Genomic DNA, 26,022 nt, shown 5'->3' with positions numbered 1-26,022 from the left:
AAGGGTGAAAAGAGGAAGTGGAGATGCAATAACAGAGAATAGGTCTGTGTGTTTTGTAACACTGACTGTGGCAATAAAATGCATCCTGTGTGTGAGGGGAGCCAGCTCCCCGCTGTGATTGTTGCAGCCACGGTGGCTTGCATTGGATGGCAGGTATTTCCACAGCCCTTTGTGGATGAGGGCAAGTGTGGGAGATGCTAGGTGTTAGGTAGCTATTGCTACAGTATGTTACAGTGATTGCTAATTAGACCTTTGGGATGGACAGAAAGTTAATTCTCTTGAAGTCTCTTTAACCTTTGCAGCTGTGTTTTTTACCTTTATTTATCCATGTACTTAGACTAATATCTTGTTCTCATTCTATGACATTTTTTAGTGATTTATTCTTCTTCCCTCTTTCTGTGGTTTGAAAACCGTGTCTGATTTTTGTGAAGTTTCTGGTGCATGCTCTTACTTCTCTCCAGGCTGTGTCAAGTCTGCCCTTATATCATGTCAGCAGCCTTCTGTTGATTAGCAGAAGAGACCTATTAGAGTTCAGTGTTCCTTTGTTTCCTGCCTCTTTTCTTTCTCCCTTCCCCAGAAGGCTTTTTTTAGAGACTTCTCTGTGGTATAGCTCTGTGGGAGCTGTGTTGAAGGAGTCTTTGCAGCAGACAGAGGGTTGTGTAGAAATTAGCTTATGAACTAAGCCATAGTTCTCCCTGCAGACCTGTACTTGAGATGAAAGGGTTGGTTCTGTTTACATTCCAGTTTCCTGCTGCTTTGAAAGACAGTGGTATGTCTCAGAACAGCAGTACTTGCAATATGCTCCTTACACAGACGGGAGAATAATGACCAGTGTTTTATAGATAGGCATGTGGTTCCTGGTCTTCCTCTTTAGTTCTGCTTGGTTGAAAGAATTAGAAGTTATCACTGTTAATATTTTTTTCCCTTTCCTGAAAAGGCAGTGATAATTAATGCAAAATATTTTAAATTGTAGTCTAAATGCGTATCATGGTAAATTCACATACTGGAGTACTATTAAATGCATCTGAGGCTTGTTCTGCATAATCAAATTGCTTAGAGATTTTTATCTTCTCTTAAGATGCATATAAAGTCTGCACGTCGTGGGTTTAGTAATTCCTTGCTGCATGACATCAAGCATTCCCATATGTTTAAGGGTATCTTGCTTGTGTAAGAGCAGGGATATGACAGGCAATCAAGTTAAGCAATGATTAAGGAGACAGTATTTGCAGGGTTGGGGAGAGAAAATTCACAACTATTAAATAAAGTGGTATAGGATCTCCTGAAACAAAGTAGCAGAGAGCACCCATGAGATGTGTTCAGTAAGTTATTGAATAATTCTTTATAGCTTGGCTTGACTGTTAGTGGTGCAATTTTATGTGAGTTCTTTTACTTAAGTGCAGTGTTGATTCTGGCACTGTCTAAGATTAGATGCTCCTTTGAGCTGAAGGATACAGCAGGGAGGTGGAAATGGAGAGAAGTTGAAAGGAGGGTTTATCTGATTAAGTGGCTTTTTCCTCCCTGCTGGGAAGCCCACAGAGCTGTACTATCTATTCAGTAAACATCTTCCACTGGGTGTGAGCTGTTGGTAATTTGCAGGTCTTAATGATAACAAGGGAGAGAACTTTATTTTAGATAATCCACATGATGTAGGTAGTTGTTGTAAAGCATTTTAAATGGGGATCTGGTGGGGGGGGGGTCAAAAGGATGAGGAAGGAAGCTCTTAAAGAGGAAGGAAGCTTGTTAAATGGATGTCCTTCTCATTCCTGCAAGTACACTGTAAGTGGTTAAAGCTCAATGATGTAATTGGATTCCTTGGCAGATTTATTTTGCAGGTGGTTATTTTGCAGTTATCAACTGTACATGTACCCCATCTTCTTCCATTTAAATGTAAGCCTGAGTGGCAGCATTTATGACTTCTGATTCCTGAAGAAAATGAGGCAGGATTTATGTTTAAGATTTGGAAATTTAGTTCCTAATCTACAAGACAAATTTTCACTACATGTGTTTATGTCTACTTTGCCTTCACAAAAGAGAGAGAGCTAATGGAAGAGGCACCACTTGAACAGGTCTGGGTGTGGGTCTGAGAATGGGAAATGGCAGTCTGGGTGTCATTCACCTGAGTTTTGTGTTTCACAAGACGGTAATGATTTGTTTGTTTGTTTGTTTTTTACCTCTGCAATATGAACACGTGTCAACTTGGGTTAGCCATGCCAGCAGGAGTTACACAACTTACTTGGAATGGCAGACTGTGCCGGACAGAGGATATCCCGTGAATTTGAGAATGAAGCTTGTAGATGATAAATGCCAAGGCAAGAGTTAATTTAGTACCCGCTTTCCATAAATAGAGGAAGTTGATTCATACAGTCACAGCTAGAGATACATAAGTATGTCAGAGACTTCACTGTCTTGCTTGAGATCACAAATTTACTGAATAATGTGGCGGGCAAGTTGCAAAATTCAGTCTTCTATCCTTAGAATGGAAGTCAGAAAGATAAAATGGCGTGGAAGGAAATATCTTTTTTTGCTGTAATTGTTCTCTTTCCCTGCTTGGCTCTTCAGTACACCTAACACTTTCACTATTGCAGACACTTCACATGTATTTATGATGTAGTAAAAGATTAGCAACATGTGATATTTGATTATGCTTGTAGAAAAAGAATAGAGAATTCTTTCATCTCAGATAAAGCTGTATCAAAACCCAGCAGAAAAAGTAGTCAGACATGAAAGTAATGTTTTTTAAATGTCCGCTGAACAGAGAAAGTTTCAAAGTTAGAAGTTGCTTGCAATCTGTGTAGGGTTTTCATATATCTCTGTAACATGTGACTATACAGTATAAAGAGACATATAATGTAAAGCAGTTACATAATTATTACAGTGTATATTATGCAGGTTATGATTGTGTGCAGTGTATTTTATTAATATATGCTATGTATTATTATGGAGAAGAGTATTTCAGTTTGTATATATGCTTTACTGACTACAAGTGTTGCTGTTCTGAGGCACATTGGCTTCAAATTACAGCAATAAACATGATAGGTGGAAGAATCACAGGGACTATGGCTTGTGTTGTGCTGTCAATGATAGGGTTGAGTGTATCCAGAGCTGATTTTAGGACCATCTCTGTTTCTAAATGTGCTAACCTTCTGGCACAATTTGTGTGTGGTTTGTTTTATGCTTGAGGAGTTCTGTTGTTTTTTGTTTTTTTTTTTGAAGGGGGATGAACAGATATACGTACACATAAGTTTTCTTTTGGACCAATTTTGCTGTACTGTAAAGATGGTGTCTAACTGCTCTGGTTATTTACTTTATAGTTTTTTAGAAATGTTGATAGAATAGGTGTTGGAGGCTGATACTAGGCGTGTTAATGGAGTAGGGGAATAGAAGTGAGTGTATTTCTCGGCGGATCTGCAGTGGATTTTGGAAAGTTGTCTGGATTGGCAGAGACTACTTTGTTAGCTTTTAAAATAAATAAATCCTTCTGCCAGGAAATGAAAGTTGCACCATGTAAGTTCTTCAATGTATACCACACTTAAGTAGTCACTTCCAGGAATCTGCCCAGAAAAATGAAATGTTGTAGCATTGTTTTCTTCACCGCTCTAAATCTGGGACTCAGAGGCATTAGCAGATGCCTCTGTGAGCTGGTAGTTCAAGGGTCTGTTGCATACTGCATTTCAGTGCTAAGGATATTAGAAAAAAAAGATAACCACTTACCCTAAACTTTCCATAAAGTCGGTAGTCAGAAGCATAGCTTTCATTTCTGTCCAAAATTTTTCCTTTGGCTCTAAATTGGTCCTGTAGATGCATAACCAATTGAGGATTCATTGCTGTCTGTCCATAAATGCTGATGTTATGGTAGGAATTGTTTCAACATGCGGTAGCTCAATAATACATGGTCTCTCTCAATGTGTGTTTAAACTGCTACAGTTGTGTATTTATAGTTTTTTAAATTCTACTCTTAAGCATATGGAATATGTATGAAATGCAGTTGAGCCAGACTGACACAAATAAAATCTCCTCATTATGTTCACAGAATTAGTATGACTTTAAATACTTTCCTTGCTGTTTCCCACCCATGTGAATCTTGACTGAAGATGAGTATACACCCCTGTTCTCCACACCTGTAATTGCACTGTCTTGATGCTTTGTAGATGTCTTGATGCTGTCAGGCTTTGTAGGTATTTGACAGAGGAGATAAACAATGTTCTCAATGGTTTTGTAGGGAATGTACAACAGCAGCAGCTTTGTGTTCTACACAACATGCAGCTTTTCTGTGTAATTTGAAGTATTCTTTGTTCTGCCCTTCTTGATATGTTAATTATGCTATATTGTACTAGCAAAATGACATTTGGCATCAATTTATTTTTACCATCCCATTTGGAGATGCATGAGTGGAAGACATCCTGTACAAGTGTCATGTTTTAGAGTTAATTTTTAAAATTATCTAGCTCTTGTTATGTTGCCATCTGTTTTCCACTAGCTTGAAGAGGAAACAGCTGTTGTGAATAATCTCAAGACAGTATTTTTAATAAAGTCTAATAGGTCTGCTTACCTTCAGTTTGCATGTGCATCACAGGGAATGACTGCTGGCTAGGAGGGGAAATGTGGTTTTGCAGTAGGAACTGTAATGAATTTGGTAAAGCAGTGATTCTGATGTCTCCTCCATAGCTGGATTTGAATACAGCTGGAGAGATCAGTGTTAATGGGACACACTTCACTTGCTGTAACTGTGCATTGTCTTGTAGAGGGGCTGTTATTGCAGCTTCTGCCCTCGAGTGCAGTGGTTGACAAGCAGCTGTGGAGCTGACTGAACCTGCTGATCCCATGTGGATACTAACTTGTGGCCATACCATGCCATCTTCAGTGTGCTGAGCCAGCAGAGGCAGTAGCTGTACATGACCTCGGGGAGAGCACTGGAGATGGAGAGCCAGTGACCCCCTCCTCTTCAGCTGACAGCATGGAGCTGTATGGAATGAGGGGTAATGTGCATCAGCAACTGACACCATTTTGGGGAAAATATTTAATTCTCTGATGGAGAATAAGTGTTACTGATGGTAAGTAGGGTATGGATGCACTTGAATAGCTGATTGCTTTGTGGGCTTCTTGATTGTATTTTAGACTTCATTATGGTAAGGAGCGAGAAACCTCATGAAAGATGATGTACACTATAAGCTTCAATCACAGTGGTGACTCAGCTGAGTAAAGGGAAAGATAAATGAAAGTAGAGAAGTTGACTGTCAAAGAATGCCTTGGAAAAAAGTTCAAATTGGTTTGTTTGAGCTCAAGCATTGCAGAGTGACCAAGATTTGGTACTGTTTTACATAGATTGGCTTTCTTCACTTATTTGCCTTTGACTTTGATAGAAAGACTTTGTTAGGTCTGGAAAACTTTGCTGGATTAATAGCTTTTTTCAAAGGCCTCAACAGTAAAAAGAGTTGAGAGGCTAACCAGCAGAGAGCATTAAGTGGTAGTCAGGTAGAGTTGAATGGAGAATGCTGATGAATTGAACTAGATCTTCCCATAAGTAGACCAGATTCTTTTTGTCAGAGACCTTGTTGCTTTTGCTTGAGTCTTTAGATCAATGACATTATAGAACAGCCCCAGCAAGAGTAGCAGACAATGAGCCTGTAGTTCAAGTGCTTGAGATTGCAGCCTCAGATCTTCCAGGAGCTTACATCCTGTAAACCTGTATGAAATGTGTCCAGTGCCATGCAGTTGCACAAGCCCTGCCCTGTTCACTCTCATTGCTGCCCCATTTCTTGCAACAAGGCAAAAGGTTGTGGTGTGGATCCATCAGGAGCCTCTACAGTGTCAGAGCTAATGGCTGCACAAGAGCTGTTCTGAGCTGAGGTGGTCTGTTCTGCTTAATGGATTTGTGTAGCACATGAATGTATGTTTTTACACCATGTGGGGCAAGATGGGCAGTGAGCAGTCAGCTGGCCTGTGGTGGCTTCAAGTGGCTGTGAAGCTGCAGTGTTACTGAAACAGGTGAGGACATTGCTGCTCTCTGCTTAAAAACCCCCTTTTAACTCCTGTCTTCTGACACAGAATGAGTGTGTTGGAGTGCAGGAAAGGAACACGCTGACTTGCAATTCAGTTGAAAATCAGTTATACTTGCTTTTGAGCTTTCCTACCAAACTTATGCTATTAAACAGTGTGTGCTGTTTCTCTGGAGGAATATCTTCTGTATGCTAAGAACATATTAGTATAGAAATCTGTCTGCCTTTCAAAGGAGAGAAGCTTTGATTGATAACCATAAGAACTCCCAAGAAATAAGCTAATAACAGTGACCCAGAATATTGTTACCTATGGAGATGTGTTGAGATGTTTCCTTTAAAGACTGATATTTTTGCTTAGCTTTATAGGCAGTTTCTTTGGTTGAATAGCAAACTTGCATTTGTTTTCCTGCTTGCAGGTATACCCACTACCTCACTTTTGAATTTATAATGCAAGTATATTAATTTCAGAACAAGATAGAGCTGGAAATAAGAAACAAGTAGGTTCTTTTGCAGAAACCCCTACGAGTCAGAAATCTTCAGTATAGGAAAGATCTGCTCTGACTTCACATCTTTTGAAATAATTAAAATTCCTATTCACAAATAGTTCATCTTGGGAAGATGAGAAAAAAGGGTCTTTCTTTGGATCCTGTAACTCCATAGCTGGCAGCAGCGTGTTATGCTGTGGTTATGGCATGGTTATTTGAGATGTAATGGTGCTGGGGTATGCAGAGGTGACCTTTGCCTTAGTGGGAACTGTTTTTGGGCTTATCTCAGTGTTACTCTGTGCTTCTGTTGTGTGTAGGTACCATTCTCTCCACTTGGGAGTTCCTCTGCCCTTCTGTTTTGGTATGGAATACCTCAGCCAGCTTCCTATGAAGAGTGTCTTTCCTATCAAAGTAATTTCTGTCACAAGACATTTTTCTGCCAGGTTGCTTTGCAATGGTTATAGTACCTTTTTCATGCCTAAATTGGTGTTCTTTCCATAGTAAAGCCCTTAGGGGCCATTTTTTTTCTCTGAGCGGATGTGACAGCACTGCTGGAATTACACACTGCTAACAGTGAGATATTTCCTCTCAGGCTTACTGGGAGCTGCTTGCCTTACCTTTTTGTTAAAGGGAGCAGGTGCTTTGTCTTCTCCTGCTCTGCGTTGGTAAATTCTGCTTTGTGTTGGATTCCCCCCCTTGTGCTGTTGGTCAGCAGGCGAGAGGCTTCCCAGGCCAAGGTGTTGATCCTGACATGCTGCACAGGAGAGCCCTTTGGTGTAAGGCAGGTGGATCAGGCTGGATTGGCTTTGCTGGCCATCAGTTGCAGCTTCTGCAATTTCTCATGCAGTTGCATTAGCAAATACTGTAATGCATTGCTCCCATGCAGCCTCATCTGAGGGATCTGAAGTTGCATTTTGATTATGAAGTACTGAGAGGGATGGAGTTTGACCATGGAAATTTGCTGTGTGACTTAACTATTCACAATCACAGATGGAGTCTGCAGCAGAATCAGGATGGAATCTAGATGTTCAACCAAAAGAGCCAGCATCTTGCATGGGGATGGAACCTTCTTGCACAGAACAGCTCTGCTGTGTGGTATTGCTTTGTGAAAATAAATGGACTGCTTTTGAAACCACATGAAATGAGCAAGGAGGTTAACTGAGGCTGAATGAATGACTTCCCATTCTTGGGCTATCTCTGCAAAGAAGCATTTTGGTAGCCAAATCTCTGGAATATTCATCCCCATCCTACAGCATTAAAAGTTATGATTACAGCATGTACGTGGATTTGTGTCCATCTACTCTATGTAACTTGTATTCTACCCTAAAAGGTAAAAAAAGGGAATATTTTTATCCAACAAATAGTTCTTGGATGGGCGTGTCTATTTACATGCTTTAACTTTGGCATCTGGTTATTGTAAATGTCTGTGAAGAACTTCCTTACAGTCTGTGAAAGTGTGTGATATAATCCAGAAATCAACTTCTTTTTACACTTGGTTATCAGAAGTATTCCTTGACTCCAGTCTCATGTTCTTTTGCAAGCCATGAATTTGCACAGGGGTTTGTGAAGATTATTTCAAAGCAACTTGATATTGTATATGTATAGTTTGGCCTTTAGATACCTGTTGACACTGCACATGATAGCATAGCTTCATGTGACCCTCAATAAATATGGAAGGATTTATTGCTTTCTGTTTTTTTGAGTTTGAGATAAAACTAGTACATGCTGTATCGGCAAGAAAAACATGATTTTCTCACTTCTGTTGGGCTCTGAAAAAGATGAACTGTAAGTTGATGCATGTGGGTAAATTATCACTTTTTGCCTGCTTGATGTGTTCTGTAAAGTGCTGATGAGAGAGTTAAACCAAGGTTTTGTGTATTTTGGGCTTTTGATGACTGAATAGTTGCACCACATAACTGTGATTCAAAACTGTGAGTTTATGTTTACTTAAATGTGCGTTGTCCTTTTTGGTTGTTGAGCTGAGGAATAAGCTTGGTTGCAGTGCCTTCACCTGTGTATCATGAAAGCAAGCCACTGTCACCAACTAGCTGTGTTGGCTCAAAGACTGTGCAGTTGGTTCTTGGTTTGATTTGGCAAAGTTTTCAGAACGAGACTTCTAAATTAAGATTAACACTACATTTCAGGATCTCTTTTGTATTGCATTATGTTTAGGAATGCTGTGCCTTTAGGCTTCCATCCTGTCAAATATCCTTTACCTGCCCTTCTCTTTTTAAAGCTTAATCCTCCCTTAACATATATTAATATATGTGTAGGCTTAAGCATTTTAAGAAAATGTCTTCTTCGTTGGTACAGCTCTCATTACTGCTAGACCTCTGCTACTGAGGCAAAGTCAGAGCATGTTTGTGCTGTGTTCCATAATGATGGAACTGAAGATCCATATAATAATAAAACTTTGGGAATGTGTTTTGGAGCAGTTGCTAGATACTCCTTCCTCTTGTTCATGTTTTTGAATTCCTTCTGCATTGACAAATTACTTCTGCTTTTTCACTAGTAATATGTATGCAAAGGTATTTAACACTTCATGAATACTTCACAATCAGTTTGACTTTACCCTATTTTCTGCAGCTGAAATGACTAACTTGTAAACTGAAACCAGAAGACTGAAAGAAAAGCAACATCAATTGAGTTTCATTATATTAACACTTTGCATAATTTAGAAAAGGAAAGTAGGTCACTTTCCATTTTTAATACCCACTTTATACTTTGCATAAAACCCCAACAGGATTGCAGACAGTTCATGAAAAGTTATATGTTTCCCTGTAAATACAAATTTTAATCATATGAGTGTTTGTGGAAATTGCAAGGGAATATTGTAATTTTGGCTCAGATGTTTCTACAGAATCTCAGCTGCTTATATCAAGTGATGTGTTTTTGGAGCACACACTACACAAACTTCTGAAGTCTGTAGTTTTGATCATTGTTTGTAAATAAATGACTATATTCAGATTCTTGCTTGTTTTTCTGCAGTGTTGTGCCTGTGTTATCTATACTCAGTGCTGAGGAGTGAAGAAGTAAATGTGTTTTCTCTTCCCATAGTTACTGAAGTTGGAAGATCAAGCATTTGGTTCTCATCACATTGCCTGCACAATGAGTCATGCTTTCTTCGTTAGGTTTGTTCCTCAGGCCAGGATTCATGTGATGTTCCCCTTCTCTGGGCAATCAGATTAGTCACTGTTTGAAATCCTGTTTAAAAAATAAATTGCACCACAGGTTGTTGCCTGCTCACCCATTGCATGCTCCCCCACTGCTTGCAATTTGGGTTCAGCAGCATCATTATATTGAAAAATATAGTCATGGTACTGACATATTACTGGAGTCCCACTGAAATCAGTCTATTAAATTCGGGTCTCATAGTAACTAGCAAAGAATTGTCTATAAGGCAGGTGAATTTTAAGTAATTCAATGTGCTGAAATACATCTTGCTTAAACTTGGCTTCTTTCATTATACTGGTAAGAACAAAAACTACATTGTAAATGAAGTAGTAGATTGAACTTTGTGAAACCTATAGAGTTATAAAAGCAGTGTTAATAACAAAAGTTGTTAACATAGATGGCATACTGTCATGGTACCTGAATCAGACTTTAGTTTTTGGGGCAGAAACTGGAAGTATCTGATGGAGCTGAGATTTAATGGAGGTTTCAAACAACTTTAGGACAGTAGCAGTTTCTAGTCCCTACTATGTAATGTACTGTTATGAAGGCTCTTGAAATTCTTTATCTTGGTACTAGAAGATTTTAGGGGTGATGGTTCATTGTGGGAAGTAGCAGTTTGAAAGACAAACTAATGCAGAAAATGTCTGGTGGCCAGATCAGAAGTAGGAAGAGAGAGGGGAAAATATATACAGTGTGATTGTAAACACATAACTCAGATGTTGCTGTTAGCTGGCTAAACTCCAAATCTAGTCAATGAACAACAAATTATGATTCAGAAAATGTGTTATGCTCATGGTCTGAATCCTTTTACACAGGAGTCTGTCAACAGTAGATGTTAATACAGGCACCTAAATTGTGCAAAGTATTGCATCTTATGAATATGCCCAGGAGTCATGTCTGGTTTGTGCCTTGAGAGAAATTAGGGTTATGACACGGTAAAGGATTGGAAGTTGCTGAAACAAATGGTTATAAACTCTGTTATAGTTTATAGATGAAAATCTGAATAGAAGGAAAGATGAATTAATGTTCCATATTAGACTTTGATTCTGGTTCTTATGAACAGCTTCATTTCTCATGTTGTAAGTTGTTAACAGTGGTTTTTTTGACAGGAAAATGCTCATGAAGTAGGCGGAGGTGCAGACCAGTGTGGGAGATTATCTATAGAAATCCAAATAATGGTGTTTTGGGGTTTTTTTTTTTTTGGTTTTTTTGTTTTGTTTTGTTTTGTTATTGCTGGGGTTTTTTCTGTTGTTGTTGTTTTTTTTTTTTTGTGGTGGTGGTCTTGTTCTCCAGCTTTCAGCAGATTCTCACAGGTATCAGATACGCAAAATCATTACAAATACTAGTTCACACTGTTAGTTTTCGTTTCATTCTGTGTGAGACAGATAAGTCGCTGTGTGAGATATGCTAAAATTCAACTTTAGATGGATTTTGTGGGTGTGGATGAGCGGCTCATAGGCAATATCCAGCTTCAAAAAACATTGCCAGATTTGGAAAATACTCAGCCTCTAGGTGATTAATTACAACCAAAATTTAATGTTGAGTCTTGCTCTTATTTCTGTGAGAATATCCACTGGATTAGAACAGAGTTGTGTTGCTTGGTGAAGATGTTTCTAAATATGTAATTCTAAAGCAAGAGCTGTTGTGGACAGTGGAATCATCAGAGGAAACAGTTACAGTTTCTTAACAGGACCAGTAAAGCTTTGGCCGTTCAGCAATTATTCCTTTTGGTTAGTAGTTTTTAATCTAAGCAAAACATGGCCTTTGGCAGATTTGTACTTTTCATGTTACTCTACTCTAAAAATTTTTGGTGTCACTTCTTGTGATAAAGTGATTAGTGTCCTGGAAGAGGGAGGGCATCACTTTTTTCATTGGTCTACAATTTAAAAAAATGGGATGTACATGAATAAAAATTGCCCTTGTTTTATTTTCTGTGATATGACTTTAAGTTTTGTCTGTGAATAATATAAATGAAAGTAAAAATACTTATTTCCTCAGACATTGCTTTTTGCTTATGCTGATGTTTTTGAGAACAGTACTTTTGTTCCTTACCAATGACTAGGCTCCTTACTACAGAGAAACAATCTTAAAGTATGCTAAAGTACAGAGGCTCTCAAAAGGGAGCACTTGTTCAATTTCGTTGTTTGATGTTGTAAATCACTTGCTTGTATTTCCTGTGTCATACTGTTTTTCTAAAAATAGCTGAAATTGCTCTCTGTTTGCTCAGTGCAGCTCCATGATGGAATAGTCTGTTTAAAGTTACTTCCTCTCAGCTACTCTGCCCCTCCTGTAGCCTCAATCTCTCCCTCATGGCCTCCCACCACAGATGTTCAGCGACTTAAACTTTGCTGAGAGAAGGTCTTCTGTAACTTTAGGAAGCTGATTTTCATTTTTAAAAAACAACTACCACCAAACCAAGCAAATCCCCCTCACAAATGCCCCACCTCGGAACAAAACCAGAAAACCTACCCAGAACTGTCCAAGCCACAGTCTAAACAAAGGCCACAATTCCGAGGCTACAGAACAACTTGTAGCCAGTCCCTACAGCTCTGAAACTGTAGGAAAAACCTCACAAGTCTCTAGCAAACACAGCTAGGAGTTGCATGAGGTATCTTGATGCAAAGGACCATCTTCAAAACACAAGCTGGATTGAAAAATAATATATGTGGAACTTTGTTTCAACACAGATAAAGACAGAGTCTAGCTAATTCATCTTGCTTTTCTGCAGAAATATGAAAAAAGAAATCACATCAAAGCAACTTAGAATGTTTCCCCCATAATGCCACAGGAAGACTGAATTTAAATGTGAACTCCTTGAGAACACCTTTTTCCTAGCAGTATTCTACTCCAAAATAGTAGAATACCTTCAAAGTATCCTTTTACACAGAATAGCTTCAGTCTTGTTAAAAAGCAGCTGGACTGTGTATTTTTTATTTTGTGGGATTAAGTTACTATTCTAAGGGGATCTTTAGAGAAACCTGATGCCTGCTGTTGACCACAATATTGGCAAGTAGCATGCAACCAGTTTTTAAAGAGTTGAGGAGAATTATGCTCCTCCTCTTGTACAGACTAAAATCTTAATTTTGCAAGCAGCTCTCATGAAACTTGCTTTATAGGCATCTTTCCTCTCAGTCCTGGGATTTGATTAACAGCTCTGTTGCTGTAAGCACATAAGTACTTAAGATCATGACAAGATCTTTTGAGCCTTCTCTCTGTTCATTCTTCTTACAAGAAAAGTAAGACTGTCAGCCTGCAGCTTCTCATTGCTCTCCAGTGAAAATATCCTCAGCTGCTTCTGTTACACCCAGAAAAACAAAGCAAGATATGTGGACAGTTTTTTGGGCTTTCAGGGCTGCAAAAGGAGAACTAGAATGTCTGATCACAAATGTATGGGAAAAAGGGAATTTGGCTACTTGCCATCCTGAGTGATAGGTCTGAGTCTGTTCACCATGCAGGCTGTGGCTGATTAGGCTTAGCAATTGTTACAGTGGACAGAAAGGCCTGTTTGCTGTGCCAGAACAGGCTCCAGATCAGAGAAGGATCTGTAGGAAGGTTCCTAAGTGGTATAGGATGAGTTTAATCATGAGGGGGAAAGGAGGTACTATAGTACTGTGGCACTTGGTATACTGTTGGATTATGCAGGTGGGATTTTAACAGATACCAAATGTTCCTGTCACTAGGCTGTGAATAGAGATATCAGCTGGTGCTGGTCTTCAGTTTCATGCCAGAAGGTTTGGGGTTGAAGCTCTTTCCCTGGAGCCAAGAGGGTTTCCACACGATACTCTTGTCTAAAAAGGGGTAATTAGCTTGCTGAAGCATCACTGTGGTGTCGAGGCTGTGGTATGGAGCTACTCAGGGGTGTTGGTAATGCCCAGGTCTTCAGTGGTGTTTGGCTGAGGAAGTGCCTTCCCTGATAACGTGATGACCATTTCACGTGGAAAGAGGCTGGCAGGCAAGGGCTTTTAGATTAAGAACAGGTCATCTAAAAACCTCATTTTCCAGATCATCAAAATCTCTTCACAGATGGCTATTTTTGACCTGGTTTAGAAATCTAATGCAGTCTGTCCCTCCATGAGAGGAAAGTTTGTGTGTATGTGTGTGTACATAAATGTTAGTGGTCAAGGCAAAGAGGTTGCTGGACGGGTAGCATTACTAGCCACATCAGTTTTAAAATAAATAATTATTTTTAATATATCAATTTCATTTTTAGATACCTGGTTTTCATGTGTTTTTCTTATTTTTAGGCTTTGAGAATTATACACAGATATGGAGAGAAAAGAACATTTTTGACACTTGGCATGTATTGCTTAGAAAGTGTTCATTGTTTTGATATTACTACAGAAGTACAAAGGAGCACTAAGCTACTTACATGGCTCCATAGTTGCATGCTGGGTACACTGGTTCTTGGAACTTCACTTTTAAAATTTATTTTATTTTATTGTGATTTTCTATTTGGAACTGACAAAAATTAATTCAAACTCTTTTCTGAGAGGTAAACACAGCATATCTATGTACAGGAATTATATACAAATGTAACCATTTATTCTGCTTTCAAACATTACATTAATGTCATATAATTATCACATTAGCTGTTCAGTAACAAAATTGGTTTCTAATGTGGATGGAAGTTTTTCAACTGTGACCATTTCAATACTAAAAGGGATTATTTTCTCAATATAGTCTTCCTGAGGTATTGCAGTCATATGCCTCTTCTAGTCTCCATCTCATCTGCAAAAAAAGATGATCTTTTATGTGCAAGAAAACGAACTGCTTTCTCAGCATTCAACATAAATGCAACTGTTTCTGTTCAGTTAAAATTTAATGCATAGGCACAAAATTCTAGGTATTTCTGTGTGTGTTAATCGACACTGAGTGGTATTATATTTCTGTTTCAAATAAAATTAAGTATTAATTAGAGACTTGCTGTCATCTTGATATTTTACATATATGCTGAATTTTGTGCAGGAGTAGCCTTTTAAGCATAAATTGTGGTAATCAGGGGTCTGGGTGTACATACATTTTCCTTTTTCTGTTTTTGCTTGATCTGTGGACGTTCAAGCAATAATGCTTTTTCAGAAGAAAGAAAACTTGAAAGGAATGCTTGAGATAATTTTTCAAGATTTCCAGCATCTCTATTGAGATAGAGAGCTTAAATGAGAACAGGAGAAGCTTTTCATTCTTGACGTACATTGCTGCTCTGCTTTTGTTCTTGAAATGCTTCCCTGCAAGCTTCTTTGGAGAGTGTTTTCCTGAATATAGCAGAAAGAGAGTGGGTTATTGTGGGTTTGGATAAGATGCCCTTTTCAGATTTTAGGTGTTTTTTTCTGTGCTGAAGTCTTTCAGCATTCTCCCCGAAGTCAAATGCGCTGGCGTTGAAAGCTCAGCTACTTTTATTGGATTTATTTCTTGGAGGTAGGTTTCTGCTTGTTTGTTTTCTGAAACAGTTTGAGAAATGGTTCTCTCATACCATCATGGTCAAATATGTTGCTGCTAGAAAACAGCAAGCTAAATTTGTTAATGCATTATAAAGTCTTTCTTAATGCATTCAGATTGGCAGATGCGTGCTGATGGCCCAATATTTGGCAGCGCAAGAACGGGAAATTTGTTGCAAAAGGTAGATACAATCTGTAGCTGTCATGTCCTCTTTGCTTTTCAGAAAGTTACATCTGGGGAAATATATCAGAAACAAAGATGACACAAGGGCAAGTATCTAAATTCCATTTAAAATACTAGATGCTTCAAAAAATTCAAGTGGGAAAGCCTTAAGGACATGTATATATATATTTATTTATTCCTAGAAGCATTTTCAAAGTTTTTTTAGTTTTTATCAGTTATGCTCCCAGTGTCCTTCCTTGCCATATGTGTAGGAGAGCCCTTTTTACTTGCTTTCCTTTTATTGCCAGTGTTTTAGCAGAGCAGGAATATGCAACATTGGAAAGAACAAGGAAGATGAATACAATTTTGAGTTTTTCCTTCATCTTTTTCCAGCTTGTTGCATTCCCTGAGTCTGGCTCAAGCTAAGCTATGTGTGCTGCGTGGTAATCTATTTTTGAACTGTAGCAACCTTGTAGTAATTCTATGAGGAGAATGGGGAGAAGATAGCAAGCCAATGACATATTCAGAATTGTACAGTCTTTTTTTTAAGACTTGTCTAAAATACCTAATGTTAACTTTTCCCCAGGAGAAATCAGCTTTGCTTGGTTTAAGTACTTAGTGCTAAATTGAGTTCGGCACACAGTTAAATTAGGACCCATGTACATTGGAGGTGCAGGGATAGACAGAAAAGCTATTGCAAACTTGAACAGATTATTCTGCTGCTGTGGCTTCATATGGAAGCCTTATGCTCCAAAACAAAGTGCTTGTGTAGTCTAAATTGTCAGGGTCTTAGACATCTTAAGAAACATTCCATTTCTCTTAGTGGAAGTGGAAAATTGGAGGTTTTAAAGGCTAGTGTATTGACCTTTCATCTGCAAACCCTCTCCAACTTCTCCAGTGTACAGGTAGTTCACACATATGAAGAAGGGAGGAAAAAAAATTGGAGTTGGCTTTTGAAAATGCAATTGATGAAGATATCTCTTCTACACAGATAGGTTAAGTGATTAAATTCTTGCCCAAAATAAATGATGTCATCAGCTCTGTTTTTTGAGAAAATGTTAAATGGTGCATGACTGTATCATGTATTAAGGGATTTTCTTTTTTTTTTTTTTTTTTTTTTTTCATTTTGCTGGTAGCAAATCCAAAAGAATACTGATCAAATCGTTCAGCTTCATTGTAGATGGCAAAACAGTGCCACAGAGGGAACTTTTTTGTCTTGGATGAATCTAAAGAGCAACTGAAGCTCTAACAGAGTGTGTTTGTTGACTTAAAATGTCAGGCTAGAGAGCTGAGTCTTTAGCTATGCTTGAAAGCTTGATACATTTTTTTTTCTCAACTGCTCAGTGATGGAGGAATCTAAACAGCCATTGGCTGCTGCTGGTGTTGGGACGAAACAGTATTTTTTTGTAAGCTACTCAAGTCAGTAACATGATTAATGTATTGGGTTGGTCAATTAATTCCTTGTTCTGGTCTCCATGGTTTTCCGGGGTCTTTTTCATCCTGAAGAAAGAAATTACTGTAAAATGTCTTCTCCCTCTATCTTCCCTCCGTGCACTTTCCAACTTTGTGATGGTGGTGACCTTCAATTTGCTGTTCAGACTATGCAGGCAGCCATTTTCCAGTGATGCTAAATGGTGTCTTCCTTTACACTGCATTTAGGTTTCAATATTGTGGGCTTTCCTATTTTAAGTCTTTTAAGAAAGAAGAGAACTGAATTTTCAAAATGTGGTTCTTAGAGTACTTGACATAACTGTTGCCTTTAAGTACTTAAGTGAATATTGTGCACATCAAAAAAAAATGGAAATCAAGGTGAAAAGTAGAGATTTGGTTTCATGTGATGCATTAATTTTAAAGTAGGAAGTGGAAGAGTAAAGAAAAAGGGAAGCTGTGTTACTGTTTTGGTTTGATTTTGAGCTTGAAAGTTTTATGTCTTTCTCTTGGAAGAACTGTGAGAATTGTGTGCCAGCCCTGGAGGAAGACTTCCTTATCAGTCTGCTATTGAAATGCTTCCTGTTGACAGTGTCTCTTTGGGGAACTGTACCCAGTTATCCAGGAAAGAGGCTGGTATCATGTGACTCTAAGGGAGAAAAATTAATAGGAATTTGATTGCTTGGGGAGCCTCTTGGAGGCCTCATCAGTCTGTGTGACAGCAGTGCATTTGATTTGTAACTTGCTTGAACTCAGACTAACAAGAATAAAACTTGGAGGTTTAGTATGGCAGGATAGACTTTAATGCAGACTGAGCAAGCCATCAATAATCCTCAGTATATTTTTGTCTAGAGCTGTTGCAGTTGAACTATTGCTAACGCTTCAGCTTAGTTTAACACCACATTGAGTGTGCCAACAGATGTTCCAGTCACACCTTCAAATTACAGTGGAGACAGCTTTTTTTAATCCAGTGTCTCACAAGTCTGAAGGAAGTGGGAAGAATGCTATCAAGTTGTATCAGCTGAGTTGAGAGAACAAACTTATTTAGAAGAACTCTGAAGTGAGGCATTGCTGTCTGAAGCAACAGTTTCAAGTCCCTTTTTAGTGCCTCTATATATGGTCCGTGGTTAGCTTTAGAAAACACATGCACATACAGTCACCCATATATAAGCCATTTTTGAGAAATGTGGTTGTGTGATGTTTCCAAGGGCGTGCCATGGGTCAGTTTGCAAAAGTGTGTGAACAGTGTGCCAGAAAGAGATCATAGGCAGGAAGACATGGAGTCCTATGTGATTTTATGCCTTTCCTTAATAGCTGAGGTTGCAGGTTGGCTCACCATTTCCTTGCTATGCATCTTCAGTATTTACAGGCACGTGCATCACATTGCTGTGGAACAAATCTGCCAAAAGGGACAAGTATGTCTTTACTGAAGTTAGGGTGGAAAAAAACAAGGTGGTTCTATCGTTAGTACAAAGCTATTTGGGAGCTAGAGACTGGGAAACAATGTGTCTAGGAAAGTGCACTCAGCTGAGCTGCAGAGATTGGATAGAAAGTTATATTTGTTACCATCATTTAGAGTTTCCCTCTGTACTGGCAAACAAGCCTGTGTTCCCTTGGTCTGTGCAGTTTTAGTCTTACTCCCTATATTTTTACCAGGACAGAATGACCTAGTACTCACGCTATGTGCTAATAATCTCCAGCTACTGGAAGAGTGACAGTAAATAAGACCATGAGCATTGCAGACTTACATTTAGGTCTGAGTTTTGTCTCTAGAATTAAATCACTCATCCACATAGTGATACATATTTTAGCAAAATGATGAGGGGCATTGTCCAGTTTCCTGTTGCAGAGTTTTGATTTTAATTAGTCAGCCAAGGAAGTTGGAGCTTGGCTTTGGTCGTTAATGAATATGTTGAGGGGAAAACTATGGTTAAGTTCTTGTTTCATCTGCTTGGGTTTGGTAGTCTCTTGGTTACTCTGGCTTCTTCAGTCCTGTCCTTTTTGTTGTTGTTAATTATAGTACTTACTTCTTGCTGTAGTTTTGAAACAAATGTTTATTGTGAAGAATATTCATGACTTGCATGGAACCTTTGTGCAAGGACCTTAGGCAGCTTCACAAGTGCTAATTATCCCATCGGAGTGCTTTGAAGTCCAACCTGTGATCTAAGGCTGTTGGGTGTAACTGAAGTGACTGTTCTGTCTCCACATCGCTGTTGAGTGGTGGAGCTGTGATCTGCACAGCTCATTTGGTGTGTTCTGGTAATGGTTTTAGGATAAAATCACCGGGCTGTATTGAAAAGCTTGGTTGTTATGTGGTGTAGTGTTCTTGGTATCTTGGGGGAACACTGATCAAAACCCAAAACACTGTATGGAAGGAGATAGTCTGCATCCAAACACAGGCAAATAAATTGGATGCAACAGCCAGTTGAGTTCTTAGCTGAGCTCTAAACCTGGTGACTGTCAGGACCTGCTGCATTGAAAACAGGAAACTGCTGCAAAGTTTGATGGAGACTTCACATTTAAGAAGGAACATATAATACTTTGCTTTAGCCATGTTGCTGACACTGCATTAGTTGACATACGACTAATTTATGGATAACATTTTAATATGTGATCTTTCTGTTTTTTTCTTTCTTGTCTTTAGGTGAAGCCAAAAATCTTCCTACATATCCGGGGCCAAACAAGATGAGGGATTGCTACTGTACTGTAAACCTGGACCAGGAGGAGGTTTTCAGGACCAAAATAGTGGAGAAGTCATTATGGTAATACATACATATATGAATGTTCTGTTAACTCTTCTCATTAGCTGCTTACTAGGTTTGTTTAATATTCCAAAGATACTTTCTTGAGGGAAGAAGAGAGGATGAATAGGATTCTTCCTCCAGTTTTAAAAATACTGGTGGTAAAAACAGTAATGTCATGATACCTACCTATATTTAAGGGAAAATGCCTTCACCAAGGCATCCATATTAATTTTTCCCTAACAATGTACCACCAGTGCTCCTTTCTTTCTGCAATATTTGTTTTGTACTTCCCTAAGCTTTTAAAATCTCAGTTTAGAAAAGGTTCACTTAACTCCATTTTGCATCTTTCTAGGCTTAGAATTTGCATTGGTCTGACTGCCCTAGGGAGTTGAGTTAGGAATTCTATTTTTTTTCCCTGTCACGAGGCTGTGACTGAAAGAGGAGGTTTGAACATAAGATGCCTGTCTGATTATCTTGGACACTTCCTATGAGATTGCAGAGGTCAATGAAACAGAATGAGAAGCATGTAGCAAAAGTTAAAATGCCTTCTTCTGGAAATCCTTAGACATGAAAAATAAAGGGAGCTAGGCTGGGCATATATGTATATTCTGTTAAGCAAGGCTTTTCTTTGAGTGGAGAGGAAAGAAGCAGCAAGGAACAAACTAGTTCATAACTCCTATCTTAAGAGATAACTCTCACCCTTTTCTCAATTTGAGTAATATGTTAGGAATTTGCTATTTGTCTTATTGAAATAATGTACTTCAGGAAGTATCTCTAGACCTCGCTCCCAACTACGCAGAAGTACCTGACACATTCAGGAATTTGAGTGGGATTTATTCTGTAAGTCTTCTTAATTGTTCTTTCACATTAATTTTTGTCATCTTTAAGCCTTGGTGTTTTTGAGTGATGATGCTAATGCTCTTTTATTTCTAGTATACAAACAAAAAGCAAAGATTGCTCTGTATGCTTTCTTCCTCATCCCTATAGCTGACATGTAGTATCCCTAAACCTAATATCCCTGAACCAGTTGTTTTTTTAAAAGTGATTTTGTAAGTCATGTACTTTTTGTGTTGTTGTTGTTTTTGGGATTTTTAAGTTTTTTTTTTTCTGGATGATCATTAGCGCTTCACAGGGAAATGGAAGATAGGAAGTGAGGATATGTGAGAATAGTTGATGTCATTTCCTTGAATTACTCCAAGCATTTTTCTATTGAAAAAATAAACTCTTGGTAATAAAAATAAGCAACAAGTATAATTCCTTCAGTGGGAAAAGTTGCATCTGTTTTTAGATTGTCTTATAAAGATGGAGAGGTACACTGAGGCTGTGCAAAATTGGAAAGTTTCTAGTTTCCTGACAGGACTAAGTTCATTTTATTAATTGAGGCAAATCCAGGGGAGAACTGAGCAATGATCAGAGGTCTGGAAAACGTAACCTCTGAGGAAATGTTAAAATACTGGAATTGTTTAGCCTAGAGAAGAGAGATGATAGTAGACATAAATATGTAGATAAAAAAATAAAACAAAACAAAAAAAAAACCCAAACAACCCCTCTACCAAAACAAAAATTTGAAAGGGGAGGAACTGGTCTGTCTGTCCAGTATGGATATTGCAAGTAATAATGAACTCAAATTGCAGTGGAGAAGGAAGTTGAGGTTAAGATTAACTGAAGAAAAATCTCTGCTAAAGGTTCTGAAGCACTGGAGTTGATTTTGTTGTTTTTTGAGTTTATTGCTGATGGCTTTTAATAGGTTCTATATGGTCAGTCTCAACTAAATAATAGGGATCTTCCAGCTTTGAAACAGTCGTGGGACCAGATGACCTCTCAAAATCCCATTATGTACCTATGTTCTTTCATCTAAGGCTTGACTAAAGATGGTCTCCTTCATTATTCTTTCTTTTACTAGTGAATTCCTGTCTTTAGTTGGGAGCCTGCCTTCTCCCTGTGTTATCTTCTGTTTTCAAATACTATTTTTGAAAACCTTGTTGAATATTTGCTTACAGACATTGATAGCAACTCAGTTTTGCATTTAGCCCTATAGGTGTTTCCCTGTCTGTTTTCTGGGCCATAAAAGAAAAGCAGACAAAAATCCCAAGTACATGACTGGTAATCCTGGGATGTCTTCCCAATCTGTGGGTAGGAATTGCTTTTACTTTGTGAGGCACACTCAAACAGCTACTTTATCTTTCATGACTGTGTTTACATCTTTTAAAACAAATGCATACATAGACTTCCAGAAGATGTTTTTCAAATGATACCAGACCCTACTGCACTTGCCTATTATTTTTGTAGGATTCTGGGATGAGGAGCCAGTCATGCTGTTCCATTCTTTAATGCTTGTTTGCAGATGGATTTAGCCCATTGAGTTATTGGGCAGGTGAGGCTTATGTGCCCTATGGGCTGTGTAATTCCTGTGCAGCAGAGAAATTCCTGCTCTCATGTACGGTGCTCCTTTGGCAGGCACTTGACAGCGTAATCACGAATTGTGCTGCTCTGTTTTTCTGAGGTATTGCTTCAGTGATACACAGTGTTTGGGAACAGGGATGTGAAGCTGAGCCAATGCTTGACTAAATTAATTGAGTCCTCCCTGAAATGCTGCGTGGCTGGGTGACACAGCTTGACACAGTTCTCCTCTACAGTTTGAAGGGGAGATCACTGGCTCTGGTCTGTTGTTCATGCCTGTTTTCTACTTCCTATCACTTCATCTCTGGCACAGGACTGGCTTGCTATAAAGTTTTAAGAATTGCTTGTATTTTTACTAAGGCTGATAATTCCCTCATCTTCCAAAAAGCTCAAAAAATTATTTTTATGTAGTCTGTAGAAAACAAGATGCTTTGGGTGAAAATCTGAATTAGGAGGACTTTCATATGCAGCCCTAGCACTACTTATTCTGGAATGTTGTCTTCTTGTTCAGATTTATCCTGGAGAAGCCCATCTTTTGCAGTGTTTCTGAATGTTTTTTTTTTTTCTTCACCTGCATGAAAAGGCTTGTAATTGATACAATGCCTTGTGTAGTTGGGAATTACTGGGGGTTTTTTTCCCCCACTTTTTTCTCACTTGAGCTTCTTTAGGCTTCTACTAGGCATTGCATAAATGTATATTTTTCCATGCAGGCCTGCTCCTGGTGTAAAGCTTAAACAGAACTAGCAGATGGAAAAAAAGGAAGCGGTTATCTCTCCTTCCCAGAGGGACTTGGATGAATGTCCAATTCTGGCTTGCTTGGAATATCTGTTATAGAACCTTCAGACTCTGACTCATCCTCTCCTGTTTTATGCTGGGACAGTCTAAGGAGTTGCCTCCCTGAGCTTTGTCCTAATCTTCTGCAACATATTTTCTTTTTTTATTAGTCTGTGGCAGAGGCATAGAAGACAGCTGAGAGCAGTAACCTTTTAAATCAACAATACATGAATCATTCAGAGCTCAAAAGAATTGTACCAGCACATCCTGTTGTCCAGTCAAGTGCCCTTACCAGTGCTCTGAAGAGAATATCTATGAGCTTGATGCCCTTTATCTAAGTTTGCATCTCAAAAACTGAGAGGAGCCAGCATGGTGAATCTTGCCTCCTCTGTTCAGCAGTCAGGTGGGGCTCATAAATTACAATATGGAACTTAAGTCATTCCTGCCATCCAGCCTCTTGGCTGCTGTTAAACTGGATGGTGGGCACTGCTGCCTTGTGCTGGAAGATTGAGGGCTGCTGCGATAAACTTAGTAGTGTCTGACTGAAACAAGTCAGGGGTGGGTTACCACCAGGGCAGGCCTTCCTACAAAACCACAGAGGAATGTGAAAGTGCTCTGGTAGTTCAGAATCATCCCCCTTCTCTGGGGATCTTTGGGCAAGAATAGTGAATACGTGAATTGGTCCGACCAAGAAATCCAGGTTCTCAGGGAGAGAATCTTGAACTCTTCAAGCAGCACTGTTTTTGTAAACTTGGCACAAGCTTTTACTAAATTCTAAGAAGGTCACATGCAAGTCATAAGATATGAGGGAGAGGTCAGTTAGAGCCAGGATTTAATATGCTTCTCTGTTTTGTATTTGTCATTCAATATTTATATTACCGTCATCTACAAAGACACTGAATAGATTTGGATCCATTCCACATAACCTAGGAAAGATGTACGTGAAGGGATTCGTGTATTTTATGTCCTAAGGAGCATGTTAGAATGACTGTTTTTTTTAAATGCAGAGCTCTACAAATTTTCTTTAGTTCTGAGCTGCAAGTAAACAGCCTGACAAGAATTTTGTCTATTAATTCCCTTTGCTCCATAAACCACTTATCTTCCCCCATTAGTAGTTTTCCCTACTTCAGGCTCCACCATCCAGGAGTGTTTCCTAGCTACAGATATTTCCTGAGGATGAACTTTGTTGGATTGATGGTGTTAAGATTGACTTCGCCTTTGCAGTTTGCATCAAATGTGCCCATTCACTTAAAGGGCAGTGTCAGCTGCAACAGGAAATCAAGGCAGCTTCTCAAATCATAGGTGAAGAATGGAAGGAATGTGACATCTCTAAATTTGTTTCAAGGATATGAATAAAGGCAAAATCCGTCGTACGCTGAGAATCAAATGTCTGACAGTGTGTGCTTTAGAGAGGTGAGCCAAGCATCTTGAGTCTGTGATTTAGTTCACCACTATTTCACTGAGGAATTTTTCACGTGCTAAACATAGTGATCAAAGCCTGAATGAAACAGCAAATGAAGCCATAGGCAGGCACTTTCCCCACTTTCCCACCCTGTTCTTTTTTTTTTTTTTTTTTTTTTGCACTAGTCTCTGGTGAACATAACTATGAGAACTACAAGTCTGCAGTGTGCTTGTGGCTTGTGACTGTATATTAAAATGTACTGTAAATTCACAGTTAAGGCTATGTTCTTTTTAAGAAGTGGTTTCTCTGTCTTTGTTTCAGAATTAAATTAGGTAACAAATTCAGCCAGTAGCTCTCAGAACTTTCATTAAGTTATTCTACTGCCATATTAAATGTTATTTTCTAATTCTAGCTTTGCTTAAATCCTTTTTCCCTGTGTGTTTGGAGTTCATGACTGTGTTACTAAACTTCTCATGTTCTGATAACATCTTGGATGCAGGCCACTTCTCAAATTTTAAACACAAAGTCGTTTCCCTTAGTTGGAGCGTTGCCAAAATTAGCTGTTGTATCTGAGTTAGCTCCATTAGCTGTTTCTACATTCTTACATTGCCAGCTCACCTCCTTGAAATAACAGCTTTCCCCAGCCCAGAGGCCTTAAGCAGAGAGGCCTTGAGGTGGATGTTGTAGTGTGTTCTGCAGCTTCACTCCTGCAGGTTCCCAGGGTCTGCTGTGACAGCACCTAACCATGGCTTGAATTCGTAATGACAATTAACTTCAGTTCTGGAACACCCCAAGCCTCTAAGGGAAAGGCTTAAGACTGGTAGGGGTACAACTTCAGCCTGGTCAGGGATATTATTGAAGCCAAGGACTGCATGGCTGTGCAGGGAAGTAATATAGCTGGGAAGAGTGCCAGTAAGGGAAGCAAGACTTAATGGAAGAAGGAGAATGAAGTGAACCTTGAGACCCAAGGCAGGGTTTATGAATGAGAGCGTTTATCTATATGAAAAGCCACCCATGTGAGTAACAATTGTTGGTGTTGTAGGCTGCTTTGAGTGATTAAAAAAAAAAAAAAGTAAATGCAGCTGTAATGTGACTTCTGCTGTTTGTGTGTGTCATCTTACAGAATATTTTGGGAGGTGACCAGGGGCCAAATGACTGCTGCTTCAGTTTATCATAATCCTTGTAAGCCTCATTGAGCCAAACCAGCAACTGTCAAGTGAGGTTGATAACTATAGCTCATGTGTCTGTCTGTCTCTTCTGAGCACAGGATTGAGAAAATACACACTGCTTTATTTTTTTCTCTCTGTAGTAGGGCTGGTTATGGGTGTAACAAAGCACTGTTCATCAAAGTGTCTCTGCACAGTGACATGAGAAAAAATTCACTTAGGCTCAGTGGGTGTCTGGTAGACTGCAGCCAGCAATCTCAACAGTAGGCATAAGTGATATGTTTGGATTTAGATGTTGCCTCCTGTGCCATATACTTCCTGTTGCATGTCCTCTGCCAAATCTAATATAAATCTGCTTCAAATACAATATTAGTAGTTTTTAATAAGTTGTGTCAGAAAGCTATTGTGACATTTACCAACTCTGGCTTTTACAGAGCCTGTCTTACTTGACTGTTGTCTCCTAGTTTTGTGTCTAGTAGGAGACTGAAGTGCATTCAGATTTTATTTGACTTGCTGTATCTGCTTTGAATAAACCTTCTCTCTTCTACCCCACTCCCTTACATATGCTGCAGAGCATAGCATAAAAAGTATTAGCCAAGTAGTAGAAAAAGCTTAGTAGTAGAAACAAACAAGTGTGCTCCTTTGTACAGACTGATTTTGCTTCCTGCTCACATGGTGATGTGAACTCTGGTGTTCAGTTCATGCAGCAGGATGAATTCAGTATTTCTAAACCTTTTAAAATAGTCAGAGGATGTGGAGTTGTCTGTGGCATGTTAATAGTCCTTACTTTTAATCACAAAAGCAGTTAAAAAAATCCATACACAAAGAATTCTGGCTTGAGGGGTTTCATTATTATTC

General features: G+C 38.9%; 1 protein-coding gene across 1 annotated transcript in view; it reads left to right on the top strand.

Moving 5' to 3' along the window:
• The window catches only part of RASA3 (RAS p21 protein activator 3), a 128,813-nt gene that overhangs the window by 16,810 nt on the left and 85,981 nt on the right, over positions 1-26,022 (top strand). Inside the window, exon 2 of the mRNA XM_053971269.1 lies at positions 19,323-19,440. Coding sequence (XP_053827244.1) covers positions 19,323-19,440 — 118 coding nt within the window. The remainder of the gene's footprint in view (positions 1-19,322; positions 19,441-26,022) is intronic.

Source organism: Vidua macroura, chromosome 2 (assembly GCF_024509145.1).
Source record: "Vidua macroura isolate BioBank_ID:100142 chromosome 2, ASM2450914v1, whole genome shotgun sequence".
Classification (NCBI taxonomy): Eukaryota; Metazoa; Chordata; class Aves; order Passeriformes; family Viduidae; genus Vidua; species Vidua macroura.
This window is presented reverse-complemented; position numbering and strand designations above follow the sequence as displayed.